Source organism: Peromyscus maniculatus, chromosome 10 (assembly GCF_049852395.1).
Source record: "Peromyscus maniculatus bairdii isolate BWxNUB_F1_BW_parent chromosome 10, HU_Pman_BW_mat_3.1, whole genome shotgun sequence".
In the NCBI taxonomy this organism is placed as follows: domain Eukaryota; kingdom Metazoa; phylum Chordata; class Mammalia; order Rodentia; family Cricetidae; genus Peromyscus; species Peromyscus maniculatus.
Window position 1 is genome coordinate 12,811,840 of NC_134861.1, and position 18,115 is coordinate 12,829,954.

Here is an 18,115-nt window from a genome sequence, read left to right on the forward strand (position 1 = left end):
TCAACAGTGCAGGATGGCAGGTGTACCAGCAGGAGTGTGGAAGACTGTTACTACAAAGGCAGGGTTAGCCCGGGCTCTAAGGCAGAGATGTGGTCTGGATAGGCTGATAGGACACCTCAAGTCTCAGGTGTGGTAGGCCTGATAGCAGTGACACAGGCAGGTCTGGCATTAGATGGCCCCCTATATTAGATGGGGGAGAGATCCATTGATGTTGGGAGAAATGTGGTGACTGAGGCACACGACGATTAAGGTTATTGATGTTGTCCAGAGGCCCATAATAGAGGTAAGTGATAGGTGGGCATGAAGGCAAAGTGCAGAAACAGTCATTGTGCAGGATCTGAATATGGACGAAGCTACATGGTGTCAGTAGATATTAGCTCTCAGACATTAGAAAATGTACCTGGGAAGATTTGTGTTCTAAGGATGAGTTTCAGTCACATCATAGCCAGAAGTACAAAACAGGTACTAGGTCTAGAGAATGGGGTGAAAAAGTCATTTTCACGTAGAATGTAAGACAAGATTGAAGAAAGAAATCAATTAACTGTCAAAGTATAAGATTGGAGGTTGTTTCCTTAGTTAATACCAGGATTCTCTTAGGCTCTGAGTATGAAGTGGATTTAGAGCCTCTTTGATGGAAAAGTGAAGGCGTGCAGCTACCAACAAGATCTGTCATCCATCCATCCATCCATCCATCCATCCATCCATCCATCCATCCATCCATCATCTCTCTCTATCTCTCTATCACCTCTATCTCTCTACCTATCTCTCTCTATCTATCCATCATCTATCTATTCATCCATCATCTTTCAATCAATCTCTCTCTAATCTCATTTATTATCTATCAATTATCATCTATCTGCTAGCTGTCGATTAATTTTTCTATAATTTATCTATTTAATTTTTTATCTACCTGTCTCCATATATATTCAGCCATCTCTATATTTATCCACCCATCTCCATCTCTCTCTATCTATATCTATAGTGTGTGTGTGTGTGTGTGTGTGTGTGTGTGTGTGTGTGTGTGTGTGTCTGTGAAAGAGAGAGAAACTCAGAGTGGAAGATAGAATAGTTTTAGAAAACCTACAAAAATGAAACCAGAAGGAAAGCAAGTGCCACAGTGACGTAACTTCCAAAGATGCTATCATGATGATCCCTGGATAATTTGGATTATTGTTACTTACTACTCATTCTATTAAATTGTATATACCCAAATTTATCTTTCTGTAAATTAGTGCTCATGTCTTTGTGCACAATTACCACAAAAGTATTCAAAGCATAAAGTGCCCTTATACAGTAGCATGGTTCCATACTGCAATGACATCACACATCAGAAAGATCAGCATACCATCAAAGCAAATGCCATTTCTAATATAATACTGATTGTTCTTCACACTTTGTGTCTAACTTCATGTTTTATTCTCAGTGCTTTGGGCTCCTTGGGGTGAACGGCGCTGGGAAGAGCACAACATTCAAAATTCTGAATGGTGAAATTCCACCGAGTTCAGGATACGCTGTCATCAGAACTTCTCAGGGGTATGATCCAAACTTTATCATTTTTCCTGCCACTTACGATGATATCAAATCAAATCAGGTAGCCCCCAGATGCCCTGCTCAGGTCTGTGGAAATAAGTTTAGAAACACTATTGTCTTCCAAATGCATTTTCCGTTTGCCACTTTCCCAAAGGGGTGACTAAATTTCCCAATAGCAGTGACTGAAGCTCAACCCTTGAGCCAAGAAGACAAGACATGTTTCCCAATCTTAAAATCTGTTGTCGATATAGGCATCATGCCTACCATTTTTAGTTTAAGCATGCTGACATACTTTGTATTTACATCTAGTTTTAAATGTTATCTATGTGTTCACATTCATGCATGCCTATATGTGTAGAAAGATGCACCATGTCCATTTAGTAGGATGATAGAACTAGGTTCTCCCTTACTGTCTATGCCCTAGCTAGCCACAGATTTTTGTCCCAATTAATGCTACAAGTTGATTGGCGTAAGATCTCATTATTGTTTGTACTTTACTCACTATTTGCCTGACATATCTTTTGTTCTTTTAACAATGGTGTTATTACTGTTGGTTATTCATTGAAATAGGAATTCTTAGCACATGTTCCTCTAATGAATCTTGTCTAGATTCTTTTCTCATACCACACACTCCAACCACAGTTTCCCATCTCTCCTCTCCTCCCAGCTCTTCCCAACCTCCTTACTCCCCCAACGTCTCTCTTATGTTTCCATTTTTCAGTTCCTTATATTTGACTTTGTTTTTATGGCTGTATATATATAGAAATTCTCAGTTATAGTGAGTCAATTTTGTCCCACTATCTTACTTGTGGCTTTTTGAATCTTAAGTAGTGTAAGTGTTACAGCTCCAAGGGGACAGGTTTCCTCATTGGAAATTTTGAAGCTCTGAGGGGAAAGGTATCCTGGCAGTTGGGAAACAAGGAATACCACAAGTTACACCACACAATAAACCTAACACAAACAATTTATTGAGAAAGACACAAGAGGGTGGCTGCCTCTGCTCCAGGAAGAAGCAGCGAAGAACTGAGCAGGAGGCAGGCTTTATATAGAGTTTCTTGGCAGGGGACGGTGGTAAGGGGTGAAGGGGTGTTCTAGGATGGCCTGGGATTGGTGAGATTTTGTGGAAAGCACAGCGATTGGTGGGATTTTGTGGCTTGATTTGGGCTTTATTTCTGTAGGGCAGAGCTTCGCAGCGTGCATCTTGAGGAGCTGGAAACTGCTGGTATGCTGCTAGTGTAGTCTGGGGGGCAGAGTCTGGCAACTCATGCACTTTGAGGGGCTGGGCTTGGATTTTAAAGTAGTCTGTGGGGGGTGGATGGCCATCAACTAGCATACCTTTACAAGCAATTCTTCCTTTTCTGAGGTCATAAAGCTGTCACCTGTCTTCTCTTTTCCAAGGATTCATTGTTTTAATGTATTTAGTTTCTATTGGAATCTTTCGTGTAACAGAAATATAATTTGATTTATTTCCTATCTGAATAGTATCTCAAATATTTTCTCAACAAAATACCATTGCTCTTTAGTTAGCAGCAGCTCTCCTGTCATATTGGCTCCTTATTTGTGCTGCGTGTTTGGCCTCAACTGCATTGTTCCAAGGAACATCTCAATGTATCTGTTTTTTCTCTTTCTTAGTTTTTATGTGGACTCTTTGACTGAGTCTAGGAACCAAAGTAGCACAAGGCAGATCAATAAGAGAATATCAAAGAAGTTTTAATTTTTGTTTTCTAATTGAAAATAGATTCTTCTTTTATACAACACACACCCAATCGCAGTTTCCTGTCTCTCCGCTCCTCCCAGCTCTCCCCAACCTCCTTACTTGCCCAAATCCACTCCCCGTCTGTTTCCTTTCAGAAGAGAGCTGACTTCCAAGAGACAACATCCAAACATAACAAAATAAGATACCATAAAACAAGGCAGAAACCCTTGTGTCTAGGTTGGACAAGTTTAGCAGGCAAAGGAGTCAGAATCACACCTGCTGTCTCTGTTAGGAGTCCCACAAAAACATCAAGCTAACAGCCATATCATACACCCAGAGGACCTGGTGCGGGTCCCACAGGCCTGCTGTCTGCTGCTTCCGGCGCTGTGGGCCCATGTCAGTCCTGCTTACTTGATTCAGTGGATAGTGTTCTGTGGCTGGGGTTTTCTCTCTGGGTCACATTAAGCCCTGGCAGTCCGACAGCCCACTTATAAAATAAATACACAGACGCTTATGTTGCTTGCAAACTGTATGGTCGTAGCAGGCTTCTTGTTAACTGTTCTTATGTCTTAAATTAACCCATTTCTATTAATCTATAAGTTGCCACGTGGCTTGTGGCTTACCAGTATCTTAACATGTTGCTTCTCCTCACAGCAGCTGGCAGTGTCTCTCTGCCTCAGCCTCCACTTCCTAGAATTCTCTTCTCTGCTTATCCCGCCTATACTTCCTGCCTGACTACTGGCGAATCAGCATTTTATTTATACAGAGTGATATCCACAGCAGTGTTCTCTTGGTGACCTCCATCCCCTCAGATTCCTATAGTCTTTCCTCTGCTTCTTCTGCGAGTTACCCAGGGTTCCAAGGGGAGTGACCTGATGGAGACCTCCAATATAGTTTCTCTTTCCACATAATGTCTAGCTGTGGGTCTCTGCACCCAGAGGAAGTCTCTCTGATGATGCCTGAACAAGGCATCAATCTATAAATATAGCAGATATATTTAGGAATGACTTCATTGATTTTTTGTTTTTTGGTCAGTCATGTGTGGTTCTTTTATATGGATACGAGGATCTTCAGAAAAGTATGAAGTCTTAAGAAATGGCAGATAGAATGATTTTTATACATTTTAGACAAAATTTGTTAAATTAAAAAATCAATTGTTAAAGCAATAAATGACAGGACAGAGGGATCTCTGTCACAGGAGAGTGTGTTCTAGGCTCGGCACTGAAAGATATGTGGCCTTGTGAAACCTAGTGGAAGATAAGGGCTGCAGGCATGGGTTTGTTATTCAGCCCATGACTGCCCCAGTGTTCAGTCTCTGGTCATATAGTGTATTTTTTCTTTCTTCCTTCCTTCCTTTGCTTCTTTCTATCTCTCTCCTTTTCCCTTTTTTCCTCCTTTCTTTTCATTTATTTATTGTCCAGCTGTGGCTGATGAAGGTAGACACAGGCAAGTCCGAAGTCCGTTTCTTCAGCAACCTTTTCTTAGGAGCCTTTGACTAAAGGAACTGATAGACCACACCTGTGGTATTTTGGCACGCTCTGCCCTGCTGTCCACTAGACTGTCTAATGTTACCATAGTGTCCTTCCTAGTTCCTTCTTCAAATTGTTTGCAACATTTTAGGAACTTCTTTGCTACATATTTCATTACAAACTCAATATTTTGACTACAATCATACCAATTTTTACTGCAATTTGAGGCAAAATAGTTTCTTTGTGATATTTTGTCTCCATCCTCTTAGACTATGTATACTGTTTACTGACATTCACCCAAGCTGGTTTAGAAACACCAGTTCTTTAGGTCTTGAAATTTCCTGATGGAGTCCTTGCAATATCTTCTAGGTTGTTGATGCAGGTGAATTTGACCTCACAGAAGGTAATTTTCCTCTTATGTGCCTGTACATTTCATTTTCGTTAGATTTTCTTATTAACTGTCATTTCTCCAGCTTACACTAGAACTGAGTTCTGTAGGTTTATCCATTCTCATTATCATATCCTCCTTGTAACCCTCCTGTCAACCCTTCTCTGTATGTATAGATCAAAGCAGGCCTTTAGTGGACAGCCAGGCTCTCGCCTCATGGTTATATGGAGATTTGTCATACTTACAACTTCCTAGAAATTGGTGCTGGTCCTGCTTCTGCCAGTCCATTGAGGAAAAGGAGCAGTGTGCTATTAATCCCAAGAGATATTCTCAGCTTCTTTTGACGAGGAACAATACTTTGTCCTAACCCAGTACCTAGGAGATCTCATTTTGAACTTGAATTTGGTCTCCCCTTTTATCACAGCCATAGAAGGCTTTTTCCTCCTCATAGGGACCAGGTGTGTGACTATTTTCATGGGATTCAAATGTAGAAGGCAGACATGAGTAGTCTTAAGCATTGTCTATGGAATTTTCTTCATTTCAGACTCACAGGGGTGCTTAAATGAGTGTGATTATTTATTCTCAAACAATTCTGCTGCAGTGAATATGGAAAATAATTCATCTATCCCATGTTTTAGATTTAGAGGAAGAAAGTCAAAGCATTGTGTTTATAATTCCCTAGCAGAATTTTAATTGACTTAACATCGTGCATAGATTGTCATGCAAAGAACTAAGGTTTTTGGATAATAGCATATTTTTCTCTTCTAAAAATGCTAGATATATTTCACATCAAAACAATGTTAAGTTAAAACACAGTTTATTTTCCATTTAATGGCAGTATTTCAATGTGTTGAATATTATTGCTTGAAAATATATACCATTTGTCACTTAAAACATTTGATATTTAATTAATAAATTTATATACTCTAACTTTCCTGTCCAAGGGTAGAGTATGCATTTATGCTTTGTTTGTCAGAGCCAATACATGAACACAGCGTTCATGATAACGGCTATTTGAGAACAGAAAGTCAAATTTATTCAGACTCATGTACGCCAAGCTGGTTGTGCATACCACGTACCTTTCTAAAATGGAACCTACCTATATGGAGCTGAAAATTTCTTGAGGATTAGAATGTTGACTTCCCCCTATAGTCACAGAATTAAGAAGTACAGCATTTTTTTTTGTTGCTTGTCATGGCATCTGATTATTTATTCTCTCTAATTTGCCTATTTACAAGACTATATGGACAAAAGAATCAGAATTTAAAAGGGAATAAAAAATGTAAGGTTTACTTTTTCATCCCTGGAACACTGACTCCTTTATTATTCCATTCCATCATTTGTAAAATAATTGGAAAATGAAATTCAAATAACTGCTCTTGAAAGGGAGAATAAATTTGCATTCACATAATGGTCTGTAAGTCTCTTATTATGCTACATATCTGTGTAATTAGTTTAATTATAACTAAATCACACTTGCATTAATTATATTTTTAACCTTGATTATTTGTAATGTTAATTGCACATTGGTATTCAAAGAATTAAGTAGGTAATTAGAAGCACAATAGAATTTGTAACTATCCAGAATGCTGGAGTACCCCTTCCTGCCCATGTAGCTGGGCACTGATTGCCACACACTGAAACACGGGGAACCAGATGATGTTCACTACATTAGGGCTTATTTTTCTGTTTCTTTCTGTGGTTACATCATCAGGAACAGTCCTTTTTCTGTATTAGTGCTTTGTTAATTTTTACAAATGAATAAATGGATAGTCACACTTGAATATATATATATATATATATATGTGTGTGTGTGTGTGTGTGTGTGTGTTTATACATACACATACAGACACACAGACACACAGACACACACACACACACACACACACACACACACATATATATATATATAAAATACATATGTATATATAAATATTCAAACCTACAATTATGATCTGGATTGAAGTATCCCATGAGCTCCTGATATAATGACAGTGATCACAAGTTTATTGCCTGCCTGTCAAGAATCACATACTTGTTTTTTGATGGTGATGATGGGACAGAATCTCCTATAGCTCAGACAGGCCAAAAACTTTCAATGCAGCTCCGGATAACATTGAATTTCTAACCTTCCTGCCCACCTCCTGAGAATTGAGATTATATGCCTGTTCCCACATATAATTTCATGTTCCCAGCACAAGGCTAATGTTTGGGGCTTAGATTATCTTAGGCCGGGACATGTATGCTCCAGGTTATCCCAGCTTCTTCTCTGCCATAGGCTTTCCTTTTCTGACACAAGAAGATGTTTGGATTAGGTATTCAATGCTGTAATTATTGGAAATTGCAGCCATGGGTTAAAAAAATACTAATAACAAGACTCATGACTTGCTGTGACTCTATTATTCACTGAAGCATTAAGGGAGGGAGTCTTTAAATTCTGGGCCTTGCTTAATAATTATAATGGCTTTGGGAAGAATATGTTACTCTAATTTTACTTACATGGAGTCTGAGATTCAAAAACATTGAGACATTTATCAGAACTCAAACTCTAGAAAACCACAGTAGAGTTTCAATTTTTTTCAATTTTATTTTTTGTAATTAAAATGTTTTGTTTTTGAGAATTTCACTTATGAATACTACAGGTATATCATTTTCATATCCCCTTAACTCTTCTTGCATCCCACCACTTCCTCTCAAATTCACAGCCCCTTTAATTATTATTGTAACATTTATAGACACATATATACATGTATATACACACACACGTACTATATATATATATATATATATATATATATATATATATATATATATATATATATATATTTCCCATTGTACTTTATTCTTAGCATTTTGAAAAGTTGTATATCTCTGTAATAGCCTCTGTCTAATGTAGAAAAGAAACTTCTTTGATGAGGGATGAGATGAGAGTTTTACTTACCTGAGGGTATAAGGATAAGTATTTAGAATATAATTAGAAAATATTCGTTTCAGAAAATGGCAGTAGGTACTCCTTTAGGGTCCATGACCTCACCAGACATGAGTTGTTGGTTAGGTTTCTAGTACCAGGCATAAATTCCTTTCCAGTGAGTGGGACTTAAGTTCAATTAGACACCTCTTGGTTACTCCTAAGATACAAATACCACTATTACACCACTGGGGATATGTTGCCAAGCTGGTCCAAGAGACTCCTAAAACCATGTAGGCTATTGCCATTCCCTGTGGTTGTCTCCAAGTACCTGAAGATGAGACCCTGTTGCTCAAGATACCACATACTTCAGATATGAGACTTGGAGAAATTGAATGAGAAATAACCTGGAAGTCTGATTTCTGAGGACTAGCTCTTATAATATCTGAATGTATGATGCAAGCTACCAAGGGAGAAAAGCAATCAATAGTTTTATTCAGCTGTAAAGCCTATGAATTTTTTCAACTTTAAATCTTATGCCTTTCCTAGCCTACTGTGTCCATTATTAGAGAAAACTCTCAAAGCAAAGAGAAGGAAATAAAATATGGAAAAGAAACAAGATGAGATATTCCTAAAATAAATTGACAGACAGCATAACAATACACATTTTTGCAATAAATGTTCTGTCATATTTAAAATTCAAATGCTCAGAAACTGGGTTTCAAAAAGCATGAATTGTACATGACGCACTTAACGTAGTGTTACTGCAACATTCCAGGTGAGGGGAGTGACAGTCTGACAAATAAAACATGATAGAACACATAGACACATTAACACCTGTTAAATAAAATCTGAGGGAAATGTACACAGAGGTAGAGAGATACAATACATATGGAGAAAATTATCATCACTGTGAATACAACCAGTAAGGCTGTATTTCACGCAGAGATCCTAAATAAAACTCCACATACTGGTCTGTGAACTCCTAGAGTAACTACTAGAGTAAGTCAGTCGAGCTTACCCCTCTAGGACAAGCCATAGAGAATAGACTCTTAACATCATTATTTAGCAATTTTCTAGAATTTATGTCACTGTTATAAAACATAATTGTGAAATAAGAGTAATTATATAGTCATCCTTTTCACATAATATATTTGAGTTAGTAGATATAATGGAAAGACATTTAAATGCAATAGCATGTGTTGAGTATGCAAGAATATGGAATATGGTCTATGTGGATGTTTAAATCAGAATATCAAAATAACATTTTATGAGCAATAAGCATGATTGAATACATAGTCATATATTAGTATATATCATTTTGGCAGGTAGAAAACCCAATAGTCTTCATTGTTGTTGGAGGTTTTTACTCTTTTGGAGGCCCACCACCCAGCTCCCAAATAAGTCACACATAGAGGTTTATTCTTAATTATGATTGCCCGGCATTAGCTTGGCTAAGTTTCTAGCCAGCTTTTCTTAACTTTAAATTATTCCACCTATTTTTTTGCCTCTGGACTTTTATCTTTGTCTATTCCTGTATGCCTTCCTTTGTTTCTTACTTCCTGGCTTGCTGTGTAGCTGGGTGGCTGGCGCCTGATGTCTGCCTCCTTCTCTGGCTCCTAGATCTCTCTTTTTTTCTCCTCCCAGATTTCTCTTTCAATTTATCCTCTCTGCCTTCCAGCCCCACCTTTCCTTTCTCCTGCCTTGCCATTGGACACTCAGCTCTTTATTAGACATCGGGTGTTTTAGACAGGCAAAGTAAGACAACTTCACAGAGTTAAACAAATGCAGCATAAATAAAAATTACATACCTTAAAATAATATTCTACTACACTTCATATTACTCTTTCTCACAAAGTTGTATAGACCAATGATAAATTTATTTGATTTTGAGAAGGGTAGAGGGAGCTTAACACTGAAATTTATGTAGAAGAAGAGAGGGGTTTAACCATGGCATTTCTGAAAGCTAATAGACATTTAGTGGTATTTCATTGTGTGATTTTTGTAACAAATAGTACATTTCCAATTGGATATATTAATCCATGGAATCAGAGAGACAATAGACTGAATATCTTTTACTCACTGAGGGCATTTTTCTTAAACAATTAATATAAACTTTATTACATAAAGTTTGGGTGTATTTAAGTAGGAGATTTAAAATATTTATACACTAGAACATTGAATTTTAAGATCACAAGTACTAACTAAGGCAGGGTTGATAGACATGTGTAAAATATTATAGTGAAATAAAATATCAAAGGAGAAAAGACAGTAATCATATACAAGAGAAAATAGACAAGAGAATTCAGCAGAAGAACTGGAGAGATGACTCAGGGGTTAGGTGGGTACTGCTCTTGCAGAGGACCCAAATTTAGTTCCTAGCACCATATCAGACAGCTCACAACCAATTGTAACTCCAACTCTAGGACATCTGATGTCCTTTCCTGGACTCCCCAGACACCTGCACTCACATGTGAACATTCATATACACATACACAATAACTTTTTAAAAAAAATTAGCACGACATGAAAAATGACTAGTCAATATTTAAAAGTACTTTCTATCATTAGTATTAAAATGGGAAACAGGCATTTGTATTTTCATCTGTCATCATAAAAATTTAAAAAGTAACCCACAATTTCATGAAGATAGTAAAACAGAGTAAATAATCATGGTGATATGTAACAAAATACATGGTGATATGCATAAAAAGTGCTTGAAATAGTAATTTCTCTTGTAGAATTTTTTTCCCCGAAAAAGAATGGAAACAAATGAAAGACTGAATGAAAATATCAATTTTGTCTTATCTATATCAGCAGAAAGTGAGAAGATGCTGTGCTCTTACTATGTATTTGTCTAAAGTATGTGAAATGATATTTAATAAGTTAAGATAGAAGATTAAAAGAACAGGAACATGTACGCATTGTAAGATTAAAACCTAATCCAACTATTTCACAAATTCTCTCCTGAGGCCATAAGTAGGAAGAAGATGTTCATAGATCGGAGGAACTTCAGGGGTTGATATCACAACTGCCTGAGACATGGGTGGAACAGATGTGAGGCTGCGCATTGGAACTGATGCTCTAGGGTTGGGGTAGTATACTGCTGCTCTGCACAGGGGAATTGATGAGCTGGGTCTTTGAAGGGCCACATCCTTCCTGAAGGTGAAGGTACTGAAAATTCTCACAGTGACATGGGAGGATGGTGAAAAATCCTGAACGTTTCTCTCTGAGCTGAGTTAGAAAAAACAAAATACTCTAGCACTTTGGAGTTCTGGGTTTACACTCTAGTTTGGACTCCAGCAGCTCCACATTTTCTGGAAGCCTATCACACACACAGGTTCTAGGTTTTTCCCTGACGTGTACATATTTCTATGATGTTATACATGACAGAGACACACAATTTTTATTTGGAAGTTAAAAATAAATTGATTTGACAAAAATGGGCTCGAGGTTAATACACTCATTGGAATATTCAAGATGAAAATATGAAACTCCTTTGAAACACAGCCCCTACATCAAAGTTTTTCAATTATCTTTTTTAAAAGTAATAGTAAAGGAGAACATGAAATCAAACACTGCAGTTTACACATGTCACCTGTCTTCTGTGGATGTAAATTAAAGATTGAGCAAAAACAAGAATTGTCACACAGAGAATGCAATATACCAGAAAATCAGTATAGAGAATGTATGGAAATGATGGCAACAGGACAAACAATATATTTGAAAATGGCATAATTTCTAAGACTGACAATGATGTTTATTGAATATAAAAAAAAACTATAGTGATTGGGTTAAAATTATATGCTACTTATAGAAAAATATGAAAATGTAGTTATTTGAAAAGGAAAGGGAAGGGAAGGTCCAAGCCATGTGTGATGGTTCATACCTGCAATCCCAGCATTCCTTAGGCCATGCCAAAATGAATCTATCACTTGGAGGTCAAAGCCAACCGGGGCCTATCTAAAAAGTAACAAACAAATAAGTAGAGAAGGATGATAAGGTCCAACATGAGTTTAAGTAGCTCTTAGACTGAAAATGGAGGAGACAGGGAGAGAGGGACAGCACTTGATGAAATAATGGCTGGAAGACTTCCAGTGTTAATAAAACAAATGATTCCTTAAGACCAAGGGAAACATACTTCTCTTGAATAAAAATAAGATGCTTTTTATAATGACATTATATCATGAAAACAAAATCCCCTATGTGAAGACAGAAATTTAAAAATGCAGAAGAAAGACAGATTGCAGTAAAAGAGGAAGAACTTGATCCAGCCTTCAAGATAGCGGCCCATAGATGCCCCTGGTATTGAAAATAACATTTAAGTAAATTAAAGAAAGGGGCAATTAGCCTCTCAGTAGCATCAGCTGCAACTCCAGAGCTCATCAGCTTCTTCTTTTTGGGCCAGCACATATGCACACAGAAGGCATCCATTATTGCCTGGGGAGGGATTCGTGTGACAGAGTCTGTTTCTGAGCACAGGACAGCACCTTGCCTGACAGAGTATCACCAGGGTACAGCACAGGAATGTCATGGATGAAAGTACGCTGGTGTGTTAGCAGCCATGATATAGAGGTGGGCAATTATAGCTTACATTTGTTTCTTATCCAAGCTTTATTTTCCAAATATTGCACCACAATTATGGACTAGATTATGAGGCGATTAAATAGTAAACAGCACAGAAATTCTTTGGAAACACCAGACTTTGGTTTGGTAGTTTGATCAGCATTTCTGAAGCTTGCTGCCTCTTAACACATGCAACTAGGGCAGCTGTTAGGTTTGGACTGTGGTTTCCTCCTTTCGTAAATGACCACTATTACAGAATTCATGTGAGCAATAACTATTAACTGCTATAGCATCATCAAAATGCTCAGGCTTATGGGCATAGCACTGTAGAATTTATATACAAATGAGTCTGCTTCCTATAAACACGTACAATATGAAAATAAAAATACATGGAGCTCACATATTGCTTGCAAAGGCCCAATCCTCCTTTTGACTTGCAGATCACATTAGTGTAGTTGTGGCCATAAACTGACCACATCAGAGCTGCTTGTGAGTCATTTTTTTCTTCCTCTTTAAAGTAGATGAAAGTTTAACAATGCTGAAATGGAATTAGGAAAATAGTAAAGGGAAAATCCATGCAGTTTTAAGTGGTTATAGTGCCCAGTTTTGAGAAAGAGTTCTGTATACCTATGTGTGCACATGAGGGTGTGTCTGGACACATTTCTGTATGTGAACTCTTGCATAATCTCAGTGATGGGCATTGCATTCATTGCCCCCCCCCCCCGCTCCTTGACTGACACTGTGTCAGGCTTTTGGCACTTGTGAGCAGTCTTAATGTTACTACTGCCTGTCTGCATTCTACAGGGTTTCTAGGCCAGTGTGTCCTCAGTCATGTGTCTGCCACATCATCATAGTCTGATGTAAATTGTCCTTTCCCAGAACAGTGTACCATCTTATTCTTTGAAAAGAAAAAAAAATGATATCTGTTCTGTCTGTCACAGTGACTATTTGATCAGGAATGCAAACCAGCACAAGGCTCCTGCATTTAGCTGTCAGCACTGACTTCAGTGGGCACAGCGAAGATCACCAGTGTGCATTAACTGCGCCCCCCCCCATGATGGGCTGCCCAGGTTTTCAGTGGGATCACTCAGAAGAGGCATGCATAGGCATGTTCTCAGCTTTGGATTGAAATGCTCAGTTTGGTGTGTATATTGTTTGTCCATATTTGCTCTGTCTCTATAGTACATTGCCTTAGGTGTGTGCTCTGTTAAGAGAGCAGTCTTTGAGGGTCTTGATATTCCTATTTTCAGCTTTGAATGAACAAGCATTAAATATGTAGAAAACAAATATAAAAGAACAAATAGCAAGTAGTTGATAGTATCATCAAATTGGGTACTTGCAACAGCCCCCAAAAATGACTGGGGAAGCTCAGAGGCGGCAAATGTCAAGACCTCCTAATTATGAGTCCCAGATGGAACAGTGTTCCCTCTCCAGTGGGCTTTTCAAGTAAACAACAAGGAGCAAGCTAGAGAGAGAGAAAGAGCAAGACATTATCAAAGTGGGTGTTTACAAAATCCAGTAAAAAAAAAAATAAGGCCTTTCTTCAACAGTTATGCTGAAATTCCTCACTGAGAGAGATCTGGGGAGAGCATCCTCTCCATCCCCTCCATAGATGAGTTTCAGGCATTTTGTTCCCACTGCAGGCATAGGAGCCTCTGTTAGAAATGATTTACCTTTTACTGTTCTCAGGGGGCAATGCTTTCAATACCCTTAGGCTGTGTCACAGTGTCAGGAGAGCAACCTGCCCCAGGATAAGAACATGGGACACTGGAGATAACATGCTTGAGTCTGAAAACAGGTAGTGGTCCTTATTCTTAGAGTCTGCTCTGAACAAGTGCAGACAGAACATAACAACTTACCAGTATAATTTATATTATGGTGTGTTTTTCTGTTATCCAACATACACTGTATTTTTTTCAAAACCAATAAGGCTAATACACGTATGTGCACGTGTGCTTGTGTGTGTGTGTATTTGATTTTTTAGTGGTAAATATGTATATGTGAATTTTAGTGAAACATTGTGTGTGTGATTTCTAATGGAAAATATCTTGAGACTATAACATTCTGGTGGCATCTCATAGGGATGTGTCTCCTAATTTATTACTTTTTCAATAGGACATTGTATTGCACCAATAAATAAATTCCTATGTCCCTGCAAGGGTGTGTCAGTATAATTAAATCAATTTGGGCAATATGCTTCATTACAAAGTAGTATGAAGAAAATTCTGGAAGTCTCTTGGCAGAGAACGATCCTTAAGCATTTTGCTAATTAAGGGATAATGCTCAATAAAAAGGGATATTGGAAGAAATCACTTCCTTTCCCAGACTTTAAATACAAAAGCCAAGCTGAGGTCCTGGTTTATTGTAGATCTATATTCTGCTATTATCTAAGATTCTTCCAATATAGCACTACATTTTCTTTAATGAACAGAGTGAACGCCTGAGGGTGGGAGGCGATTAACATAAGCATGAAGCACCTTATTTTTTGTCTATGCATTTTCTGATGCCACAAGCTATCTGCAAGTTTGTGTATTGTATCTTGTGGCATTTACGTGTTGATATCTGACCTGGAAATGAGAGTTAGTATGTTATATAAGCTTGACACTTCATGGAAAGTACTCTTGGTGGGAATTTGTCTTCCGATGCTCCCATCCTTAGGAACTAGGGCATCTCCAACAAAGCATGGCATTTCTGAGTGCCTTCCTTAGCACACATCAGTGTTGCCCACATGCTCATTTTTCTTGTGGGGCTCTTCTGGTTCATTAGTGGTAAGCATAGTCGGTTCTACTAACACATAGAAGCTTTATTCCAAGGTTTCTCCTAAGACTGAACATTGGCCATATCTCTGTCAAAATATCATGCTGTTTTGATATTAGTTATTTACTTTGTTATACTGTGAATTCCCCAGATGTGTGTGTTTGAGGCTATCATCTTTTTGTATCCAGAAGGTAGTTTCCGTGATGCTGCAGGATACCAATACCTGCAAACACTAAAGTTCTTTCCTGTCAGTCCTCTCCACCCAAAGACACATGCCATTCACCTAGGTCTGTGGTCCCCAACTTATTGACTCCATGTACATGTGTATGTGAAAATGCTTAATGTATTAGTTTAATAGTAAGTGATTTGTCTTTTTCATTTCACAAGGGAAGACTCTGTGGTCCAGAGCGGCATCAAGATCTGACTTAATCACTTAGTTTGGAACTGTTAGCAACTAAATTTTCTTGTTGTCATCTGTCTTTCTTTGTACTCATTTTTAATGTTTATGGTAATGGTGTCTAGTGTGGTTGAGTCGATGATTCTCTTTAATTATGCTGTTAAGAACATGGCCATTTTTCTATGACCAAACAGCGCTATTCTACCTAATAGTCATTGTTTTATATACTGATTCTAATAAGCTTTGACTCCTCACATGTAATGTTCATATGCATTGGTGCTGTGATTTGGATGTTAAGCATCCTCAAAGATGCTTTATCCTCAATGTGGCTCTGTTGTCATATGGTAGAACCTTCTTCAGGCTGTGGGATCTAATGGAAACCTGTAGATCAATGGAGGCTTATCTTAAAAGGGCATTGTGGGATACTGATCTCTTCTCTTGCTCTTTCTTCCCTTAAAAATAAAATTATGAATTTCCACTGATGAAATGAGCATATGACCCAGATGGGTGAGACCATGACTAGACAGGAATGGCCTGACTTTCCTATGAGTTTTGTGTATGACTACTCTGTGGAGGAATGAGATTTATGAAACAGTGCTTTCCACATCTGAAGCACAGCAATTGCACTGCTGTGCATAGAGTGGACCCTGCTGCAGCTGCTGGGGGTCTTCTACATATGCCTCATGACAGAAGTTTCCTAGAATATGGTGACACAGTGGCACAATGATTTAGAACTAGATCCTTGAGATTTGTCTTGGCCTAAGCTTTGATTTTGCCTCTACTGAGCTGTGGGAAATCCATGACTTCTCTTTTAAACATTTGTTTTCTATTCCTAAGAATGAGATAAAAGCACTTTCCTCAAAGGTTGATACAGAGTATATTAGAGGGCTGGGGAGATACTTCAGCCATTAAAGACTAGGCTCACCACCAAAATGTTGAGTGTACTAGATAATCTATGTCTGAAACACAATGAACACTTGGCAATTTTTTGCCATTTCCTAGGCTAATACTTTGCAGGAACTATGAGAAATGTGAGATTAGCATCTGGTAGATATGTAAGAGCCTGCTCCACCAGGAATCCTTCTCTGTTCACCCCTCAAGTTCTCAGCTAGTTGGATCAAAGGATCCCCTTCTGTAGCATGGCTGCCAAAGTAGTCTGATTTTTTTCATAGAAAATTTAGCTTGTCATGTAGTTTTCTCTGTTCTAGACTCTGTAGTACCTCTAGTTTTCTTTTTCAGACAACAAATCTGTTGAAAGTGTGTGTGTGTGTGTGTGTGTGTGTGCGTGCGTGCGTGCGTGCGTGCGTGCGTGTGTGTGTGTGTGTGTGTGTGAGAGAGAGAGAGAGAGAGAGAGAGAGAGAGAGAGAGAGAGAGAGAGAGAGAGAGAGAGAGAGAGAGAGAACATGAATGTAGGTGTGCTTGTATATGTGTGCGTGTCCTTTTTGATTTTTAAAATAGATGACACTGGCTGAATCACAGTATCTATATTTCATCTATCTATGTTGTTGTAGGATTGTTTTCTTCATGTGTAACATGGCAACCATCATGAAGGAACATTGCTGTGATGGTCTATAGTAATTATATTGAGATGATTAATGTTCCTTTGTAGAAGACTGTGGGTGTCATCAATCCCTCATCTGAGATTATAGCTATTGTTCACTGTGCCTCTCAGCTGCATGTAGTATTAGAGCATGCCAGAGTGTAGAAGGGATGAAATGCTGGCTGGGCATGGGGACTGTTCTGTGGATGAGCTTCACAAGTTGCCACTGGTGCTGGGGTGGGACTTTCCAGTGCTGCAGCTGCCCTTGAGTTACCCATGCTCCTATGTAGCTTCCCGTCAGCTCCTGTCAGATAACAAATGTATTGGTTCACCAATCTGGGCTTGGATGGAATTCTTCCTTTGGTCTATTGGTCCCCTTGCCGGGAGCGATCAGACATCTTTATGTCCCAGGCAGGAACAGACATGGAACACTCCTATGACCTATGTGCCACTGTATACATTATCTGTACTATACTCTCAGTGTTCAGTAACTGGCATCCTGGGAAGCCACTCACAGTCAGCACAGAGACTAATAAAGCTTCTTTGTCTTTTCTTTTATTATCACTTCCTATTCTTCTGGACTTTCTATTGCACACTTTTCTCTTTCAGTCTCATTTTATTAGTTGCTAAGATGCTTGAGCTTGCCCCATGTAGAATTCGGTATCTATTGACAATGTGAAGACAAATGTGGCCACGTTCTGTTTTTAGGCTGCTTTCAGAAGCACTGCATTCTGAAAAAAAGACAAAAAAAAAAAATCACCATTAATCCCTTCAAAGAACCACCAACACAAATAAACTGTACACTGTTTGTTTGTTATTAAACAACAAATCATGCTACTAGGAAATTATGCTACTGAAGATCTT

At 38.3% G+C, this 18,115-nt stretch overlaps 1 protein-coding gene across 2 annotated transcripts in view; it reads left to right on the forward strand.

Moving 5' to 3' along the window:
* Positions 1 to 18,115, forward strand: part of Abca13 (ATP binding cassette subfamily A member 13) — a 432,541-nt gene that overhangs the window by 338,970 nt on the left and 75,456 nt on the right. For both annotated transcript variants that reach the window (XM_076545963.1, XM_076545964.1), the window contains one exon: positions 1,424 to 1,533. In XM_076545963.1, the coding sequence (XP_076402078.1) occupies positions 1,424 to 1,533 (110 nt within the window). The remainder of the gene's footprint in view (positions 1 to 1,423; positions 1,534 to 18,115) is intronic.